The 23,049-nt window shown below is 45.5% G+C and overlaps 1 protein-coding gene across 1 annotated transcript in view; it reads right to left on the reverse strand.

Moving 5' to 3' along the window:
* The window catches only part of EPHA10 (EPH receptor A10), a 1,411,836-nt gene that overhangs the window by 451,189 nt on the left and 937,598 nt on the right, over positions 1-23,049 (reverse strand). The window contains exon 7 of the mRNA XM_069622653.1: positions 10,473-10,635. Coding sequence (XP_069478754.1) covers positions 10,473-10,635 — 163 coding nt within the window. The remainder of the gene's footprint in view (positions 1-10,472; positions 10,636-23,049) is intronic.

The raw sequence follows: 23,049 nt of genomic DNA on the forward strand, positions 1-23,049 counted from the left end.
GACAAGCACCTAACCCAGGGAACTTCCCTCCAAACTTCCCACAGGAGGGCAGAAATTTACCAAACCCTGGGCAGAACTTTTTCCCCAGATATCCACCCGACTTCCAACCCCAAAATCATCCATCCTTCTTTCCTCAATTCCCTGAGCCCAGACCACTGAATCCGGGAGAGGGGAGGCCAAGGGTGGAGGGGTACCCAAATCTTCCCAACCCGGGGTATTACCAGAGGAGGGACAGCTACCCTTCCCGGGATCAGCCCAGGGGGGAAAACAGGGCCCCGTATCAGCCTGAGCGGGTTTCCCAGTTAGAGCGCCAGGTTCAAAACATGGCGCGGGATATGGGTCATATACTGAGGGCGCAGCAGAACCCTCAGATCAGCATGCCGGCGCAGAACGCACCCAACTCTGGACCTGGTGCTCCAGAACAATGACGGGGCAGCACCCCGATAACTCACCGGTTCCCAGGGAGGAGGCACAAAGGGAAGGGGGGTGTAAAGCCTTGGAGGAAGCTTCCTTCCTCACTTGTAAACAGCCCCTGGAAACCCAGGAACCGGAAACAAAATCTCTTGCCCCTGAAAGTCTGCCTCCTAAGGAGCAGAGGGGGGGTAGGAGAAACAAAAGACCCAAACAGACTCAGTTTGAGGAGGAGGTACAGATCTTCCAAATTGAGGGAGAGGGATCCTCAGAGGATCCTGGGAAAAGGATCTTCTCCTTCAGAGAGGGGGGAACTCCTCCCAAAGAAAAATGGGTCCCTAGGGATGCAAATCCAGACTGGGGAGATGTGGAGACTGAGCTACCGCCGCCCACCATCTCATCCCAGAACCAACAGCAAGAAAATCCCCTGGTTCAAACCCATCCTGGTGACTGCCTCCAAAAAGGGGGGGGCGGCCCAGAAACGGAGCCAGGGGAACCCACAATGGCTCTGATCTCCAGTTGCAAAATTTTTCTTTCAGATTCCCAAGGCTCTCCACAAAATTCTGCCCAAATCTCTTCACTAGCGATGTCCAAAACCAGAAAATTAGCCCACCAGTTGTCCAAAAATGTACATTATCTGTGCCCCCTTGAGGAGAAGGAGGGGAGATATTATGCCCCGGTACAAGTACAGGGGCAGGGTACAATCTCGGCACTGGTGGACACGGGATCTCAAGCTACCCTTCTGTCCAGAAGGGCCTTTGACGAACTGAATGCAGGAAGGGGAGAGAATTACCAAATTCCTCTCACCTCTCTTCCTGGACAACTGCAGAACTTTGACGGGAAGGAAATTCCCGTTGAGGGGACTGCAGACTTGGACATTAAGATCGGGCGACATAAGTTGAAACACCCGGTCATAGTGGTGACCCCAGAGGGCACCCCTTGTTTACTAGGGAATGACCTCCTGAGAAGGTTGTCACCCCTAATAGATTGCGTAAACAAGGTCCTCTGGACTCAGACTAGCCGACCCATAAAATTAAAACAGAGTGTCAACCATGTTAGTTTAAACGGCACATGCCACATGGTCGAACAAAAATCTGACCAAGTAGAATTTCACTTCCAGAACAACCAAATTCCAGACGTGACAGTAATAGCAGTAGGACAACAGACTGGTGATGGGGGGTCCTCTCTATTTCTGAAAATCAACCTTCCTTCCAGTCTAAAGTGGTATTCCACGCTGGAAGGAAACACTCTGAAATTCTATACTAATCCACAATCAGAAACTCCCACTCCTATAGTCCAGAAAGATGTGAAATCAGCTCAGAGCCTGGCTGATATTCAGCAAATTGGAGAGCAGTTGTTCATCCCTGTTCAGTTAAATGATGGGAAGGACTCTGTTCTCGCTCGAGTGTGTGTGAACAACGGTAAGAGCTTCATCAGCGAAGCCATGTTTCGCCAACTCCCAAAAGATCCAGCCATTCCCACCTTCAAACTGATAGACAAATGGGAAATGGACCTGGAAGCACCTGACTCCAAACATCTCCTGCCAAGCAGGTGTATGCTCAAAATCTCCATTGGCAACAAGAGCATAGTCCATAATTGTTGGGTCGTGCGAGACGTCCCTGCCGCCTTTTACTTAGGCAGTGACATTCTCAATCGCTTTGCCATTAGTTTGGACCTAATAAACTTCAAAGCTTGGTCCCGATTAGCGGATAATCCCATGACCTTTGATGATCCAGAAAAAGCATTTAGGTCAGCTCAATTGCTACCTTATGCAGTTGAAATTCAGGTTAAAGAGGAAGTCACCATCCCAGAAAGGACCCGACAATTCTCCCTGGAAGTGAAAGTTAAAAGGGGACAAGAGTTGAAAAACCCCGATGCTTACATACATCTAAATGCTTCTCTCCAACAGCAAGGGTTGGGGGTAAACCAGACTCCATTAGTCAACCTAGAACATGACACCATTCTAATAGAGGTGGATAACAGCGACTTAAAGAGGATTACTCTAGCCGCAGGCACCATTATTGGAATGGCGGTTGATGACCGACATTTCTCCATTGATCTTGTAAATGAACTGTTAGGACCAATCCCCAAGGACTGTGTTGACAGTGACAGTGAGGACAATACAACACCAGACAGGATTTTCACCCGGCATGGGGGGAACTTCCTGGTGTACACTTCCTGCCCCTATGGTAAGGAAGATGTGACTTGTGACTTCAGGAGGGATGAGGTGATTTTCCAAGTCCATGAGGGCTGCCTTTCCCACCTGAAGCCTCCGGTCCAAATCAGCACTCTGACCAGGGACTTCTCCACCCAGCTGGAGGAGGCCGCGGAGATAGCCAAACCAGAAGTCTTTCCAGGCTTCAGGCAGATGGTGGAAGAGAGAGTCAACCTAGCTGATGCCTGTGTGACTCTGGAACAAAAGCAAAAGTTGAAACAAGTTTTCTTGGATTTCCAAGATCTCTTTGCGGTAGACTCATATGACTGTGGTCGCACCGACATCCACACCACAACAATCCCCACGGACCCTGGCATGACTCCAGTGTTTGTGAAGCAATATCGCTTGCCTCTCGCATCAATGGAGTCCCTTACTGAAATAATTAAGAACCTTGAGTCCCGGGGAATAATCCGTCCAGTCCACAGCACCTTCAATAATCCGGTGCTGGGAATATTGAAGCCGAACGGCCAGTGGAGACTCTGCGCCGACCTCAGGGAGCTCAACAAACGGGTCCATACTTCCCGATGGCCTCTTCCCTACATTGACCAAGGGCTGGCCCAGATTCAGGGGTCACAGGTATTCACTGCAATAGACCTGACCAATGGATACTGGACCGTGCCTGTCAGCAGGGAGGACCAATACAAACTGGCTTTTACCTTTGGGGGCCAGCAGTACACATGGACCCGGACTCCCTTCGGATACCTCAACTCCGGCAATGAATTCAACATTTTTCTACACAAGGCCATGCCCGACTTGGGTGCGAGGGGTAACCTGGCTTATGTAGACGATGTCCTCATCAAAAGCTCAACTGTTGAGGAACACATAGCGGAGATCCGTTATGTTCTGACACAGTTGAGGGCCGCCGGAGCAAAACTTTCCGTTCAGAAAGCACAGTGGTGTAGAACCCGTGTTAATTTCTTGGGGCATGAGATTACTCCTCACGGTCTCTGTCCCCAGGAAAAGAAAGTGGAAGCACTTCAGAAACTGAAAGACCCCACAACTCTGCGGGAACTAAGGAGCCTCCTTGGACTGACTAATTACAGCAGAAAGTTCATTGAGGGCTACGCAGAGATCACCAGACCCCTGATTCATCTCCTGAAGGGGGGGGTCAAGTGGGAATGGGGTCCAGAACAAGCCGAGGCAGTAAAACAACTCAAAAGAAGCCTCTCACAAGCGCCTTGCCTAGCTTACCCTGTCAGAAACAAGGAGTTCTTCCTGGAGACGGGGTTCTCTAATACGTGCTTGACGGCAGTATTATATCAAAAGCATGACAAGGTCAATAAAGTAATCTCCTATGCGAGCAAAACTTTATCCTCCGTGGAGGAAAAATTCAACGATTGTGAGAAGGCACTCCTGGCAACGGTGTGGGCATTGAAGAATTACCGCCCGTTTATCCAGGGGGAACACATCATAGTGGAGACTCCACACCAGCCTCTGCAATATCTCCAGAGTGACAGAATCCGGGCCGGAAATGTGAGTAATTCCCGAATTACTTTCTGGATTCTGTCAATGCAAGGCTTTCCTGTGGAGGTCAGATATGGCCAAAACAAGAAGAGTCCCCTCGCGCAAGGTCTGGCTGACTTGCATGATTGTGCCAGAGAAAACTGTCTCGAGGACGAAAGTCTAAAAATCAAGGACAACATGGAGGCATACCTTAATTCCCCCCACAAAGTCTTTGAAGAAGACAAGTGTGAGGGAATGCCCACTGTGTATGTGGATGGATGCTCTTACCATGTCGACAACAACGGGGAGAAAGAACTGGTGGCCGGCGTAGGGAATGCATGGGTGAATGAGTCCCCAGAACCCTCCGCTGGATACAAAATTGGTCCCCGAAGTAGTCAGGTGGCAGAATTGATGGCTGTGCATCAGGCCATCCGCACTGCTGTCCAGCATCAACTCCACGAACTGGTCATAATCACAGATTCGGATTATGTACGGAACGGGTTCGTGGAGCACTTGGTTAATTGGAAAACCAGAGGCATGTTATGTGCTAACAACAAACCCTTGAAACATGGGAAGTTGATCCAAAACATTGATGATCTGGTCAACTCGAATGAGATGACCATCTATTGGAAAAAGATCAAGGGTCATTCCAAAGTAGAGGGACCAGACAAAACTGGAAATGACTTAGCTGATCAGCTGGCCAAAACCGGAGCCATCCAAGGGAATCTAATTGAGATTGAGTCCCTGTTGGGGGAAATCCAGGTCACTGCCATCACTAGGTCCCAGACAAATGCTCACAACGACCTCTCAATTGCACAATGGAGTAAGGAGACCCCTGATGCTGATTTGATTACCGCTCAGAAGGGGGATCCAATAATTGGTAAATTTTACCAGCACCTTGAGGACCCTGAGAACTTTCCCCTGACGGATACCGATTACATTGGGAAAGAGGACCTAAGAGTGTTGATGAAATGTCCAAAAATGTTCCGGATCCAAGACGGTTTGTTGGTAAGGAAATCCAAAGCTGGCCACGATCAGTGGGTGGTTCCTACCTCATTCCGAAGCCTGATGTTAAGTCACGCCCATGATGCGGCCACCGCCGGTCATAGGGGGTTTCACACAACATTGGAAATCTTAAGAGAGGTTGCATACTGGCCACACATGGGGCAGGACCTCGACCAGTACCTGAAGGGTTGTCTTGTGTGTGCACAATTTCAGCCATCATCCCTCACGCACCGTGCGCCTCTCCAAAAGAGGGGAATGACACTGCCATGGTCAGATTTACAAATTGACTTTGTAGGCCCTGTGATTCGCTCGGCTAGGGGGAATAAGTACATGTTGACTGTGACATGCTTGTTTACCAAGTGGGTGGAATGTCTCCCAGCCCCAAATTGCAAGGCAGAAACCGCAGCTGCCTTGATGATTAACCACATCTTTTCCCGTTTTGGCCTACCTCAAAGGATTGAGTCAGACAGAGGTAGCCACTTCACCAGCGAAGTAATGACAAAGATGTGGGAGATACTGGGGGTCAAGAGAAAGCTGCATATTGCTTATAGACCAGCTTCTTCTGGGGCAGTAGAGAGATATAACCGGACAATTGTGAGCATATTAAAGAAGTTTGTGGCAGATTCTGGGCCAAGTTGGGATATCCGATTACCTCTGGTCCTAATGGCCATCAGATCTACCCCTTCATCTGCAACCAAAATGTCACCATTTGAGTTGATGACTGGGCGCAAGATGGTGCTTCCGCAGCATTTGCTCTACAGGACCCAAGAGCAGACACTGATAAATGCCTCCACTACTCATGAGTATGTAGAGAATTTAAGGAAACACCTCCAACATGCTTTTGCTTATGCTCAGCGGAATCTAGAAAGATCGGCTGATAGCATGAAGACCCATTATGACCTGAAAACTTCCAGGAAGGAATATCAGGTGGGAGACTGGGTCTATCTATACAACTTCCAAAGGAACCAGGCCAAGCAGCGCACATTTTTGCCTACATGGAAGGGACCCTTTGAGATCGTCGATAAGATCTCCCCTGTGGCCTACAAGACCCGCATCCCCAAAGGCGGTTCGGCAGAGGGGGAAGACAAGTGGGTCCACATAAACCAGTTGAAATGTTGCCATCCCAGGCACACTCTGCAACAACTGGAGGAATCCTCTGGAATCCTAGCGGGTACTGTATCAGACTAATTCAGTTCCAATCATAAAACCTACCACATCTAGTCTCTAAAATATTGTGATTTCCATGAAACTGTCTCTAGTGATGCTGTTTTTTTTTCAAAATAAGAATGTAATATTTCGTTACGATGAAATGCATATGCTGCCCCACTATCTCAACAGTGGTGGAAAAATCGTCTATGAGTAGATATTGCCGCTTTTGCTTTATCATCCTAGGAGAGATGAAACCATGAAGGATGACCAAGAAGGACGATCCGGAGACCGGGAGCAGAGACGCAACGGGCCCGGGGTACCGCCCAATCTTCCCATCAGGACCGGCGAGGAGAACTGATCGATCTGACCGGATAGAGAGGAAGATGCTGAACTGTGCCATCTACAGAAGAGGAAGAAGGTTATGCGGACAGACCGGTGCGTGGGTCAAAACCCTTGGGCACGCAACTCCCCATCGACCCAAACTCAAAGTGCAGTCACGTGGGGGGGCTTGTAGGGTGTCCTGACCCACGTTTAAGCTACCCTGCTACAACATTTGGTGCTGTGGGCTTAGGAAATTCAAGATGGCGGAAAACCCACATGTGCGCCGAAATCCAGGAAAGCTGCGCAGTTGTGCGCACACCAAAATGGTTACCTAACTTGCCACCCACCAGTGTAAAGAAAGGTCTTTGTTAACAAAATCCATTGTTCCTGATGTCAAAAAGTTGCTGAAATCGTGACTCATTGGACCACTTTAAAGATTCAACCCTTTTTGTGGGGTTCCACATAACCATCTTACTGTAAGGAGCCCCATCAAAACAATGTTAAGCAAGGATTTACTACCATGTAAGAACCATTCCTGTTTAGAATGCATTAATCCAAGAAAATCCCAAAAATGGGTGCAGTACCAGTACTCACCACTATCCAAAAGCCGGCGTTTTAAAACCCACTGTGTGTTTTTCTGAAGGCAAGCCAAAATGCCTATTTCAAACCTTGCAACATGTGCAAAATATTTACTGAACACCAGCAGACATTTGGCAGAATGGAGTTTTGTGTGCCTACAAAATCTGAGAAATGAAGAGCACAAAACAATGTATAATAAGACTGGCTGAGCGGTGGATTGCAGCAGTTTAACTGCAACTGGATTTAAAACCACCAAAATCGAAAATGTTTAGATTAAAGGAGTGACCTATGTTTGGTGTCACATGCCTTTGTAATTGTTTAAATGTCATAGTTTTAAACTTAGAATCAGCATTCTAGCTGCATGTGTAAAATTGCAAGTTAAGCTAAAAAGCAACAAAAATAACATGACAGTTAGCTGAAGGTCTGGCTTAAGGAACTTGATGTTGCCTAGCAACTAAACCCCAGCAGGAGTGAAACTTGAGTCACAACTATGTTCCCAGGCCAATGTTCCTTTTGCTGCCCACACTAAGGATATGCCATCTATCTGATAATTGAATTTCCTGTGCTCTGCCAGAGAGTGAACAAAGCCCTATTCACTCAGGCAAAGGTTTTTATTACAGACGTCGTAAAAAGTGGCTTCCTCCTGAAAAAGCTGGGAGGGGCACTGCCTGTGAGAAGCAAGCTGGCTTGGCAGAAACTGGAAAGACTGGTTTCTGTACCATGTGACCTGAAAAGACACACCCCTGCAGCAAGGATATGGTTTTATAAAAAGGGGGATAATTCATAGTGCGGACATGTGAAAATTTTATAAATGATACCATAATTCTTGTGATTTTTCTGCCCACAGTTTAAGACGTGGTAGGAACCGGTGGTATGTTCAGGGGGGTTTTAGCGGAAAAGTGGATATTACTCTAAATGTGTGCATGTTAAAAATCTGAAACTTCATCAGTTAATGTCCCTACCCCCTGCACACATGTATGTAAAGTTGGGTCCATGTCGGAAATTGAAAAAGCAGTTAAAAAGTCAATTATGTACACTCTTTGAATGCGAGCTCCTAGAATGAGCAGATTTGGACATAGACATGGCTAAATTCAGCCACACCATGTATATGTAATTTTAAACAAATGTGTACCTGTGCAAATATGTTTTTAGGTCAGATATAGATTGTGTGTAAAGTTAACAGGGGTGGGTTCTCTGTATCATAAACAGACCTCATCATGATGACACTTCATTTCATTCCCCCAATCAAGTAAGGAATGAAAATTTGACCAATAACAAGTGAGAGGGGCAAGTCTAGTGATGCAACACACACACCCATTCTCAAGAAACAGATAAAAGCAGAGAGTCAGGACACATAGAGACATTCAATTTCATCTGCCGCTGGAAGCCCTGCCGGAAAAATCCATACTTACCTCCATCAAACTCCAGAAAGCCAAACTAGAGACTTCAATCTATCCAGAGCAGAGACCAGACCAGAGAGAAAGCAGTGCTGTGCCTAGCAGAGACCAGACCAGGCGCTGTGAGCAGAACCCGGAAAGACCTGACCAGACTGTTGACCAGATCGTGACAAAGCCGCTTTCCGGTTCAAAATCTCTTGTGAGTACTCAGCAAAACTCAGAACACATCTCTTAGTTAAATTCATCTAATTCAATCTATTTAACCTAAGCAGAACTGCCTGATAGCTCCAAATCTGTCACCTGTCATTCTAGCTGCAAAAATGTGTCACTTGTCATTTTGAAAAAGTGTGCGTTTAAAATTTTCAAAACCAAAAACGACCTTTACTAAATTGCTCATATCTCCGCAAACGTTTGGGCTAGAGACTTGCAATAACTTTTATTTGGAAGCTGAGATCCCAGGCTTTCCTAGGACCCCAAAACGGTAGAGATCGTCCTCGCGGTTCCTCTGTAATAGCGCTCGGCGCATCCGCGAATTTTGCCGCGATTTGCAATTTCTTCACATGTAAAAAAACTGCTGCTGCCTGATTTCCATTGCCAGAAATTCGTTTAACCTGCTAATCATTCCTGCATCATTGCTAGTGTGAGCCTGGACTAATATTAACTAGATACCACTCATCCTGAACCTCTGAAAGGGAATTCAAAGCGTTTCCAGCATATTTCTCATCCATTGCTAGCACATATCCAAGCAATTTGGGCCTGTGATTTCAAAACTCCTATCTGCTTTCTGTTGTCTAAGCTTGCCGGATTGAACTGAATTACAGTTGATTGCATTTCTGAGAACTGCGTGTTTTCCTTCCATTTCCTTGCATTGCATAAAGAGGGGGGGAGTGAATAGCCAGTGAAAAGTGATTACATTGTTTGGTTGAAATCATATTGATTATTTTCTGTACTGCATTCATTGAATATTGCATCCACCTGAGCTTACATAAAGCATCCTCTACTACATTATACTTTTGTTCCTATTTACCAGTGTGCTACCTTATCCATTTCATGTCAACTCATTAGTCATTGTAAAGAAGTGTGCTAGTGCCAGATTCTCCGTTGTTAATATTTACCATATCAGATTAAGCGTGATATTCCATTATTAATTTATTATAAAGTGTGATATCTATATTTTAATTTATCAAATAAACCTTTTAAACTTGCAAAACAGAACTACTTCTTGGCTCAGTGGGGTCAGGGGGATTCCAAGAGAGGGGTGTTATACAAGGGTAGTCATCCAGAACGCATGAACTGGACCTAAAGATATATCAATAAGGGTTTTCATTCAGTATTCTAGACTAGGCGCTAACTTGGCTGTAGTGCTGAATTGAATCCTCTTACACTTGTAAGGTTTTGGGATCTGCTCACATTGGAGCTGGTTACACACTTGAGTAACTGCAGTCATATCCCATTTAATGAAATATGGTACTTCTATGAATATACTACAGGCACAACACAGGCCTTCCATGACCCCGACAGGTGTCCCAGGCCCAGTATCTTCTGAAGATATTAAAGCTAGTGTTAAAGCTTTTGCTATGAACCTAAGCAGTGGTTCCACAGGAAGCTTGCTTGAATGTCGCTATCATTTATTCGAGGGGGTACAGAAGGGAGGTCCATTGGAGTGGGTTTATATGGAGATTGGAAATGAGAATTTATTTTAATTGAGTTTATAGCCATAAATGAGAGATAGAAGAGGGTTCAAGAAGCTTCTAAAATAGGAGAAAGTGAGTAGACCGATGCAGTACTCAAAAGGAAAAACCACAAGGTACCATTTTCACCTGTTGGATTCTCTACTCCAAATAATATTCAAACCGTTTTGGGGACATTGGGGACTTGGACAATGGTAGTAGCCACGTCAAAATGTGTGATGATATAGTATAGATTAAGGCAGCCATTTTGTATGTACTTACATTCGCCTATGGTCTCCACCTCAAAGCTGGGGCTATAGCTTCCATAGTCTTGTGATGAAGATGCACGGATCTGGAACACGTAGACCGTGCTGGGCTTAAGGTTGCTGACAGTTACGGCTGTGGATGCTGTTTTCACTGTAGAATAACTCTGGTCTCTTTGATCCTAAAAAACACCCACCATGGAATCATTAGTGAAATAGTAAAATATCTTGCATAACAAATGGCACACTAATAATCAAGAAACAATTTCAATACATAAGTGAACCTTCTCACTTTACAGTGGGTCTAACAGGTGATCTGGCCCGGCATTTATGTATCTGTGTCAACATAATTCTAGAATGCTACGATTTCCTAGAAAATCTGGTTCACTTTATTTCATTTTAAATAGAGAATTTTAAAGGAAGTAACTGTTTCAATCCAGATAACATGGGGTGTTTTCTACATATCTAGCATAGGGGTGGGTGAACAGACTGAAATCAAATTAGATCCCAACTAATCAGTGAGGTTTGAAATTAACTTGAATGAGGCTTAAAGGTTAAAATGATTTGGTTTTCAAACTCAAAATGAATGTACAGATTTGAATACTTATCCAACCTGTTGTAAAAGATAAGGGTATCTGTTGGCTTAACTAGAACTTTTTGGCAGCTTTTTCTCTTTCTATTTGATTTATTTAGATTTTGTAACAGTTTTATATTTTGGATATGCTTAGTTTAATTTTTATTTAATTCATCTGCTAGGCCTTTAGGGTTACCAGACATTTGGCCGAAAAAAATTGGTCGACCAGACAAATGGTCGAACCAATTTGGTCGAAAACCAAATGGTCTCATTTTCTTTTTTTTTAATTTTCACTTTTTTTTTTTTTTTTGGGGGGGGTCCCTCCCTCAACCCCCTTTTTTTCTAAAAAAAACCCTTTTTTTTAAAAACGAAAACCCGAAAAATAAATATATAATAATTTAAAAAAAAATCGACCATTTGGTTTTCGACCAAATTGCGTCGACCAAATGTCATTCGACCAGTTTTTCTTCGACCAAATGACTGGACACCGGCCTTTAGTCCAACTGTTAGGTGACTGTGCTTAAAAATATTTTGCATCGATTTATACTGGTAACAAGAAACATTGAGAATTGTAAGCCTCAATAAAAATCCAGTAATGAGTCAGTCTATAGAGGGTGGACTGATTGAAACTGACTCAACCTGCTGATTTAATGATTAAGACAATAAATTGAGTTGAGCACATCAAGGATCGGCCATTCCTAATCTAAAGCCTTGCTGATACTTTGGAACCACTGAAGCTCAACAATATATTACTTTCTGAGGACCTATGGTCAATGAGAAGAATCACCTCTACTATATATAGTAGAAAGATTTCCTCCCTCGTTGTATACAGAATATGGATGTCAGAGCTTAGTATTTCGTCTATGTCAACAGCTGTAACTAGTTGACAAATGACTAGAGTTCATTTTTTTCTCCATGGGGAGATAACATGATCTTCTAGTTAACCTGGTCTATGCCCTTTAAGGAGTGTCTTCAAGACTAATTTGCATAAAGTTTATCCCCCTTCTCCAGTGGCACAGAGAAGCAGAAATAAAATGAGAGGCCACCCAGAAGAAAACAATTAGCAAGTGTTAGCCCAAACACGTACATCCATATCTTCTGGTTTACTCACTGAGTCTCCCTAAGTTGGAAGTGTATGCCCAGAAGTGGGCCGGCGCCCAAAGTGCCCTAGGGCTTAAGCAACATATCAGCGGATGAGGAATAATCACACTCCAACATGTATGGGCTTGCATCTCTTCCTGCGCACTGGGTCTGTGACTCTGAGTTCTTGCTGTCCTGCTTCATTTAGGGGCAGGATCAAGACGGATTTGCATATGGGTATTCTGCATCTCTAATGAAATCAATGCACTAATATGGCACTTTGATTTTCTCAAAGATACCCTAGTTTTTTGGGCTCCACCCCAATGGAGGAGAAGCTTTCTTTGGCATAATAATTTGGACAGGATCCGATTTTAGAAAACAATACTGATTATCCCTGAGAGATATTTGGAATCTAATGCCTGCAATTGATATTCAGGTTTTGGTTAAGTATATGAAATCATACATGACCATTTCCATCAATGTGTAACATCTCTGGATATTCAAAAACAAATCACAAAAAAACAATTGCAGAGTGACTTTGTCTAAGCGGGGTAGGTATTTCTGACCACACTGTGCATGTAGTGGTATTTCTGACCATCGTGTAAGCAGAGCAATGCCAGTCTTAACCAAAAGTCAATTTAGTATTGCAACTGAAAGCCTCCACCTGGAGGGTATGAACATTCAGATTTTTAATGCAACGTTTTTAATGCCATGAAAACTCCCTTGACTCTCAGCCGACAGATGCTGAAAAAGGACCTGGAACAGACAACCCTAGACAACCCTGACGTGGGGCAGACGCACCAGTTACCAGTTGTGTGGACTTTTCTGGATGCACATTGTTTTGGGGACTGTGTGGTACTAGGGCGGTGCGAGCTCAGCATCTTTCCAGGAAGAATCTGGCATTTGCCGGTATCTCATCTCTGCCAGTCAGGAGAGATGAGCTGCAAGGTGGTGAGAAACTAGTGGCCATTGACGGGCAGGCGGATCACCTCACGGAGAAGCACTCCAAAGTTTCTCCATATGCCTGTGGACAATCGCGCATCCACTTCCGTGAGGTGCAGAACAGCAGAACCACAGCAAACCTTGGATGTGGAAGCAGTCACAGACTTTCCCAGGGATTCTATGAGTGGTCAAGAATGAAGAACAAGGACAGAAAAGGGTGGTAGTATTTTTTGTTTGTGAAAAATACTATTTGTTGGGGCACTGCAATAACATGCATATGACTTTTAGGTGCTTCACAAAGCTTTTTCCCTGATGTTAGTGTGACACCTTGGAAAAGGTATAATTTATGCATACCTAATTTACAAGCCTAGAATTGCCCCTATGCGAGAATGAACACGGCTTAATGACCTGCTCTGGGGGAAGTTGCCCACTTGAGAGTCCACAGCCACATTTTAGTTCACTGTACCTTTCACAAAGGAGGGATATACATTTGCATATCAGTCTTTGTCCCGCCCACTGAGCAGTCCAGCCCCGAAATGCTAGGCAATCCTCCTTTGAGCAAGAGTACCAACAGCAACCCCAGACACATGTTTTGACCTAGTCGGACCTCATCAGTCAGGTGGAGCTGTGCCTCTGTAAGCACAGTGAGCAAGGGGTCCACGTCTGGATAACCCTAGGTAACTTAGTTGTTTGTAAATACCCGTCATCACTTTTGGCCACACATAGGTTTACACAACATGTGCAAGGCCTACCTTTTGTGAATCAAGCACTACTTTTTAAGGCTTGGATCTAACGCAAATAAATGAACGCAGGTGGGTAGGGGATAGTGAGAAGCTACCATGAGCAATCACATGAAAGGTAAATGGTAGTATAAAAAGCAGTAGAATCTGCGGATATTTAGCTAAGTACATTTGAAATCATATGGACCTAGATCAAAGGAACAGCAGAGTGCTTTACATAGAACATACATTAGGCCTCATTACACGGTAGGCGGTGGACAAAGGTGCTAAAAGCACCTTGGTCTACGCCGGTAAAATACCGGCACCGCCTTGGTGGAAAGGGGAATTACCACCCTATTCCAAGGTTGGTGGGGTGGTAATTCTCCCTTCCCCCATTGCCCTTCCCCATTCCCATTTTTGCCCCATAGGGCATAATGGGAATGGGGAAGGTGCTTATTACGGTACCGCGAATTTGCGGTGCCGTAATTAGCACCAAGGTCCCTTAACGGGTTGGTTTTTAACACCTGCAAAAAGCAGGCGTTAAATTCTCCAACCCGCTAAGGGACCTCGTAGTAAGGCGGTAATGGTTAACGGTCACCGGTACCATTACTGGTGACCGTTAACCCTTACCGCCTACCATGTAATGAGGCCCATTGCATCTGGGTATTCTTAAATAGGAGGAGCTGTAGAATGTGGCGTTCCGTTCTGATGGGATTACATACAACATGATATCACATGGAGAATAAAGAAAGCAAGTACCTTGGTCAATACTAGACAGAACGCTAATGGGACGTTATGGTTCAAGTTGCACAAATAAAAACCCATGAAATTCGGTGAAAAAACATTCTTTAAAGGGACATTATGGTTACAAGTAAAATTGAAAAACCTCAGAAATTCACCAGTTACGGTAAGGTAAGCAACCATAACTCGCACCACCACCATAAACTGTAAGACTAACACCCAGAACATCAAAGATGACATCACAAATTCTCTAATTTATGTTTCCATTCCGAAACCCTGTCCCTTTTATGAATACATGTATTTTTTAATACAATAAAAATGTTTTACATTTTTTAGTGATATTTCTTTTTTTTTCAAAAGCCAAATTATGAGTATGGGGAGAATACAACTGTTTGGGGGTGTCTACACTCTAAATGGAGGTGTCCCCAGAGATGCGTGGTGTCCCGACATGTCGGTTCCCACATGATGCACTTTTAATTAGTCCATGGACCGCGCGCATGTTCTACGGACACCCACGTGCATGCGCCCTGTGATTACAGCCCGATGGGTGTCCACGGATGGCCGTCATGGCCGTGAACATCCCTGGAGTTCATCATGTGACTGTACCAATGCAGCGTGAGGGCCTGTTTGTGGACTGTGTCCGTGCTCTGGACAGTTTAAACATGCATTTTCATTGAACTGACACATCTTTACAACTTTTCCATGCCTATTTACGACTCAGTAGTCCACGGACAGCATGACTGTCAGCAAATGGTTCGTCTGAAGCGACCCAACCATTACTTTTCCTCATTTTCAATCAGACTAGCCAGGAGAGAGAGCATCTTGCAGCACCTGCTTTGGAGATCATTTGCAATACTGCATCAATGGCATCTGCTATGGCCAATCCTCCTCCCCAACCATCACCACCACCACCTGGAGGGCCTAGACAGGGGTGCAGGCGCTGTGATACAGATCAGAATGAAGAGGAGGATGAAGATGAGGTGGAGGAAGTCTCTCCAGCACCTGGAATGAGTCCTGGGTGTGGCATTTGTTCACGACTGTTGGGGATGTCCCGAAGGCTCATGCAGCCAAGGTCAGCTGCACTGAGTGTACTCAGTCATGGAAAACCTGGGTTGTATTCCTACGGGACAACCTCCATGAGGCGCCATACCAAATCTAACCACCCAAATGCTCTGAGGTAGGTCATACCTTTCCCAGGGCAAAGTAAGTTGAGACTCTCTACCCCATCTTATACAATTGCTCCTGTTACCAGAAAGGATACTCCTTTGGGGCAGAGGATTCCAGTGGCCGCTTCACAGGCCATACAGAACACTGTTGACCCTTGCCTTTCAAGTGTCAAAGTACTATGTATGTACAACGATTCACCAATCTGTACGGGGGGGCACTTTCAGAGTGCTTTTGAGGCTGTTTTCAAGGTACATGAGAAACACTGCCTCTTACCTTAAATTTAGGGCCCACCCAACATCTTCTTCTGTCCACCTGCCCCTCCATCTGTGGTTGGTGCCTCTTCCCTCCCTTCCCTCCTACACCTTACCTTACTTCTCCTGGAAAAAAATCACAAAAAAGCCCCAGACAAATACTAAACCAAAACAACACAAACAATTGGTTCATTTAGAAGCCATTTTACATGGGTAAAAAACAAAAGTGAGAAGAAAATTCAAAGGCCCCTGTGCAGCCCTCAGTAGTGGTACAGCGTGGTAGTCGGTGGACATCAGAAGAAATTCCAGGCATGGGATGAGAGAATAAAAATCATTTAAATTGTTTTACGTTAAAAAAATGGTGGCTCTTAAAAGAACCTTTTTGTGTTGTTGGCTTTTATTTTTTTTTTATGTTTGGTTTTATAAACTGATGAAGGAACATTTTACTGAACTAAATTATTTGGTCCACTCTCACAGAATGAGATCAAGCTTGCCCAGTTTAAACCATAATTTGCATGCCACAAAACCTCCACTTCTGCCAATCCAGTACTCCCAAAGATGCCATGAAAACAGCTACTTGCCTCTCTTACTGTAAACTAAAACCAGAAGACCTCATTGTCTAATCACCTCAGTGCCCTTTACATGCCAGGCATCCTTGAAAGACCCAGATGTGGCACGTGCCCTCTGTGGACTACTGCATTGTCTGCGGACCCCGTAAGACAGGGGCCGCCATTCTATCATTTCCACTTTCATGTTCTCAACACTCCCTCATGGATGCTTTCAAAGAGTCACACATCCATCTACCAATCACATTCAAAATCTGTACCCCTAACCCTGTCATCTCAGTTCAACACTTCAGATGTACACTTCTGAGAGTACATATCTCCTGTTAATCACAGCCACCTGCTTCAAAGACTACTGTGAAACTCTCCAACATATCTATTTCCAGATTCAACATCTGGATCTAACAATACATACTACAGGTATGCTTATATTTTTTTAAGGATTCCCTGTAACTCATTTCAAATTATATAAATAGAGGGTTCCTGCTACTTACCCTGTAATAAGCTTCTTAATATGCATATTCTCTTGCTAAACCATTCTTCTTTTTTTCTTTGAATATTGTCACTTCTAATATTACCTCTCCCATTATAAAACTCAGACTACAACTCCCGGATTGCAAAGTCAAAACAAGGACTGCATGGAAACATGCAAAGTATGACATGTACATTGATGTGCTTTTAAAAATACTTCTTTTCAACAGCATTTTCATTAAAGCTAACAAATGCATGTATACATTTACAACAGCACTGTGTGTATCTTAAAAAAGAAAGCACATTTAAATGGTGTGTACAACGTTTTTAAGTGCCACTCGTTGTGTGCAAGTTTAATAACTTGGGAGCGCATGTATACTTGCTAACATAACCCATTACTATCTGTAGGTGATTATCCAGTCCTACTTTTCTCTGCATTCTGGGACTTGTAGTCCAACATTTCTAATAGAAAAAGTGCAACTAGAACTCCCACAATACAAAGATAAAAACAAACCCTTAATTGGCACCATATTGGCAAGTATACATTTTCTGCTAACATATTAAACTTCCACATAAGTGCCACTTAAAAATGTTATATACATCTTTTCTATCTACTTTTCTTTTCTTTTACAAAAAAAGTTACACACAGTGCTGCTATAACTTCACACATCCATTCTTTAACTTTCATGAAAATGCTCCTAAAATGAAACCTTTTGAAATGGTCTGCATTTTCCATGTTTCATTTCTTATCAATGTCACACTTTCCAACCTCACTCATTACATCCTTCACATTGCCACCATGCTCCACCTGCTCACACATACAAATATACAATCAAAGTATCTATATTCAACTCTTCCACTTACATATAAAGTACTCTTCTTTCCAAACCTCTACTATAAGACATCACACACTGCTGCAACAACAATCCCCCATTGCATTACTACTAGGTCACACTTTCGCTATTGTTTTAAAATAGTGTAACACATTACAAATACATTACACCAGAAACACAGCACTTTCTTTATTACAATCAGCAGCTCAAACGTAACCTACAAATGCACCTTTTCTTACACGCATTTTTGCCCTGTTCATTCTAATCTCCCAGCTAGCACTAATCATATTCTAATTGTTCTAACATAGGAAACTATCCATAACACAACTCATTAACTCTTTTTCTCAACAACTCCTCCTACATTCATAAATAACAAACCTATTTTACTGAAAGTACTTGACTATTACCATATATACCCACTAACTTTCTTTCACAATTATAGGAAAGAAGAACATTCCCAAAGACTACTCTTCACATCCGACAAAGTAAATACATTATTATTGTATTAATCTGTCTGTTATTGTAACAGCATAGTTTCGCTGTGTATTAGCCTACAGGATTCTTTCAAATCAACATTTATTTCACGCTTACTCAATATAGCTCAACGTGTACACTCTTTCTTTTCTTATTTAAAACACCATCATTGCAACACCCACTGTTCTCGTCAAAACATCATAATGTCCCTACTTATTCATTCCTACCACGACTCTCTTACTCAATAACCCAAACCCTTCACACCTCTACACACTCTTACTCTTACTCTGAGCCAGAGGTCATCCCACCTCTTGTGGCAGTCCTTTACGGTATGTGTGATCACCCCTACTACTGTGCACTTGCATGCTGTTTCAGCCCACACCTCCTTACAGCGTTGCTGGGTGGTGCACCGCTGGTCTGCGCTGAAAAGCATTTCCGCATGGTCCACTATATGCTCCACAAGCACTGTCAGCTCTGCCTCACTGAACCTCTGCTTGCGCTGTCTTTGTGCTGGAATCCTGGATGCCATAGTGGTTAATGGTTTTTGCAGCTTAGGGAGGTGATCTGGCCTGTGGTGTCTGAGGATGGCATTCTGCACCATAGGAGTGTATAGGCCATCAAGTTCCGCAGGCCACGAAAAGTGTGACAGGCTGCCGATCGGGGATCATCCGGCCCTGGTTAGACTGTTGCGGGGGGTAAAGTTGTGCAAGCCCCCCATGACCAAGTACTCTGGGATGTAGAGGTGGCCCCCATTCTCTTCAAGCAGTGGACAGTCAATGGGCAGCTGTCTATCCACCGGGTATCGAGTAAGCTGGCGATGCTCTTGTGTTTAGTGTCTTGTAGAAGGGTGTCCAATGTTAAGGCGCTAGAAGTTAACAGGAATGTTTTCCATCCCGAAGGGGTGGCCTTTCGTATCGATGAAAGGACTAGGAGTGGGTCCTCGTTCATCTCATACCTGTATTTCCCTGTGGAAACCAAGTTGTGTGTAGCTCAGTACATTAAAGATTATTAGTATGCTACCGAGGGTGTAAGGCCTTGTGCCGTGTATCAGCTGTTGAATGCATGCAGGAAATCTTTTCATGCAGTAGCTGCAGCCAGCATAGCCAGGTGGGTCAGAGAAGACATGCATATAGCAGGAATAGATTTAAGGATTGTTGAGGCCCATTCCATCAGAGGGCCGATGGCGTCCAAGGCTTTTGCTGTAGGGGCATCTATGCCTTATATTTTGAGGTCCGTTGATTGGTCAACGGAAGCAACCTTTAAGGCCTTTTTTTCAAGCCTGTTTCTTCAGTGTCTTCAGTGGCTTTAGAAAGTGTTGAACAAGCATAATGCTGTGCTCTGGTCTTGACATAGAACGAAAATTACCCAGCACCGGGAGTCTTGATTCTATTAAAGACACAGAGGAGAGCATTGTCGCACATTATCCCACCTGGTATACGCAGAGTGGGGGATTGGATGGCAGGAACACTTGTGTAGCTGTGTTTTGTGGCACCGGGCCTCATTTCAAGGTTGGCAGTCCCAAAACAATGTGCCATAAATTCTGATTGCCGGCACTGTTTCCGGACTATCGCAGTATGAGAGAGAACGCTGGTAGCAGCGGAAACTGTGCTACCATTACAGGTAGCACTTTGAAATTGAAACAGCGGGACCCTCCGGAATCAGTGCCGGAAACACCAGCTCCACAGAATCAGAGCAGCATTACAACAGCTGTTTTCCCAGAAACACCAGTGACACCAGGAAAACTGTGCCTAGAAATCATGGAGCTCATCCAGGACGCCATCCAGAGCATCAATGGCACCAGGACTGCCATACCCCCCGCCCCACTGTTGAAGGTGGTGTCTGTGCTGCACTTTCTTGCCATGGGTACATTCCAGCACACAGTCGGGGAACTCCATGCCATCTCTCAGCCAGCATTTTCAAGTGTGCTGGTGCAGGTCCTGGATGCCCTCCTGCATCATGTGTGCCAGCACATCGCTCTACCAGTGACACAGGCACAGGTCAACACCAACAAGGTCCACTTCCATGCCCCTGTGAGCATGACTAACGTATTGGGAGCAGTGGACTGCACATACATAGAGCTCGTGGCTGCCCATGCCAAAGAGGAGGTGTATCGAAACAGAAAGCTGTAGTCCTCCTTGAATGTGCAGGCCATCTGTGATGCAGAACTGAGGATCGCAAACTGCTGTGCAGGCTTCCTGGGATCAACCCATGAGTCCATGGTCCTGCGGAATAGCTTGCTGCCTCTGAACATGGCACGTTATGGTGGACAGCGGACCTGGCTATTGGGTGAGTAAAGGCCTCAACACACACACACCACAATGCATGTGCACCAGGGCATGGGGGATGTTAATTGGAACCAGTGCATGGCCCACATTCACGATGCCAATGCAGGGACATATTCTGCATGCAAGAGTGGGTGGCCACAACTGGCATTTGCCACATGCGTCAACGGATGGACACCACATCACAATCTGGACACGGATGGACAGGCACATGCAAAGCACTCCAGGTACCAGAATGCATCACTGCCATTTCACAAAACACGGCATATCCTGACTCCACAACACCCACCACCCCCAACCCATCCTTGGGAGTCAGACCCTACACATGGCCTGACTAGCATTTCCTGTCACAGGGTGCTGCAAGGTGAATGAGGGCCTGCAAGAGCACATGCCCAGATGCATGTGTCAGCCATACACATCCCAATACGGATTAACTGCCCAACCACCTCAATTAAATGGCCCTCCTTGTGCCCCATTCCATGCAGGTGATTCCCATTATCCCCTATTACCATGGCTGATGACCCATGCGAGAGATCCACGGACCAACCAGGAAATTGCTTATAATTTGGGGTCACATCAGAATAAGGACGATGATTGAGCAGACTTTCAGACTATTGAAGGCACATTTTCAGTGCCTTCACCACTCTGGTGGGGCATTGATGTACAAGCAGTAAAACAGTGGAAGATAGTCCTGGCCTGTGCCATGTTGCACAATATGTACATCAGGCATAACATTCCTCTGCCCCGGGACATGGACATGCCCCCGGACACGGACGATGATGATGGTGATGATGGTGACATAGATGCAGCTGTAGACATGCATCAATGGAGTCACAGGGATATCAGGAGTGGGCGTGCAGGCCGGCAGCAACTCATAGAGAAGTACTTTTGAGCACACAGCACCTGCACACAACCCATGGTACACACTGCATGTGATGCAGCGCAAAATAAAGCATACGACTTAAAACATGGAATGTCCAGATGTGAATGCATATGCAGAAACGTGTATTTTTGACTGAACAAACATGAGCAAACATGTGTCCTACCACCCTTTCCCCAACTATCCCTCCCCACCATCCCCACCCAAACTAGACATCCACACCACCCCTTTCCCCAACTAGCCCTTGCAAACACACCCTCCCAAACTATGCCTCCCAAACTCACCCTCCCAATAACACTCTCTATGTAGTATTAGAGTCACACATAATCTTGAATTGGCTCACCTCCATGGACCCTTAACACTGGACCTGCACTTCTGTGGTGAACCTGACATGTGCAGGGATCGGTGCCCGCGGCTGCCCTGTTGGGAGCGTGGTGATGGTTGAGGGTCGGCCTGAATATGCCATGTCCCTGTGCTCCAGTGCCGCCTGCAGGGAAAGTGCGAGGGACTCAGCCAGTTCCAAGATTGCCCTGTTTCCCTCCTGCACCCGCTGGGCAAGGTGGCCGTTGTGTGCGAAGAGTGGCCTAGTGTATGTGCATAGCACTGGCCACTGTCCTTCACATTCTCCCACGTCAACCTGGTCTCCTCCAGCTGCTGGCGCACAACTTCTGCCATCTCTTCACAGCGTGGCTCGATGCGCTGTATGCCTGCATCCATTTCACGGATGCAGGGGATCAGCAGTGAAGTTTGGCTATGGAGTTCGAGGGGCTGAATGAGGGACAGTGGTAGGGGGTGTGTACTGGTGGCCCCTTTGTGGTGGCCCTGCCTTCCTGCCCAGCATCATCGTCCGTTAAAGTTGCAACGAAACATGGGAGGCTGGTGGGGGGAGGGAAACTCAGGGGCAGCTGGCTTTGTCTCAGTTTCTGCAGCAGGTGAAGCTGCACGGGAAGCTGGATGTGCCTCCATTGCTGCATTAGGTATAGCGGCAGGGGCAGCTGGCGGGGCAGCTGGCTGTGCCTCCATTGGCATAGCTAGTTTTGCTGCAGGGGCTGGCGGCAAGCTCATTGGACATGTGGTTTGCAGGGCCGGTTCTGGTGTGGCCTTTGCAGTTGTTTTGTAGGGCATGGCCCTGCTCTTCTGTGTGGGTATCCATGGGGTGCTTGGTCCTCCTTTATTGCTGTCTGATGAGGTGCCTTTAGGGATGTGAGGGGCATGCCGTTATTCACGTGTGACATTCTATGGCCTTGCAACAACATGCAGTTCATACTGTGAGTGACATGATGCCTGTGCATGGAGTTTCACATTCATAAATTGCTCTTTTGTATGGCGCATGTACACAAGTGTTTCCATGCACTGCAAGAAGATATGGGGTGGACATAGGCGAGGGAATTAGTATCAACCGTCGTACTGGGCCTTGTGTCAATATTACTGTGCAAATTCAGGGAACAATAAGATGCAGGGTAGCGGGGAGTGAAGAGTGAGGGTGCAGGTATGGGAGGGGGTGAAGTTCAGGGGGTGGGTGGCACAAGGGGCTGAGGAAGTGCTGATGGGAGCCAGATGGGCAGGTTTGAGGGGTGAAAGTGGGGAGGGGAGTACACTGCAAAGGATGGGTTGGACCA

The sequence above is a fragment of the Ambystoma mexicanum genome, chromosome 11, assembly GCF_040938575.1.
Source record: "Ambystoma mexicanum isolate Mex_15411 chromosome 11, UKY_AmexF1_1, whole genome shotgun sequence".
NCBI lineage: Eukaryota > Metazoa > Chordata > Amphibia > Caudata > Ambystomatidae > Ambystoma > Ambystoma mexicanum.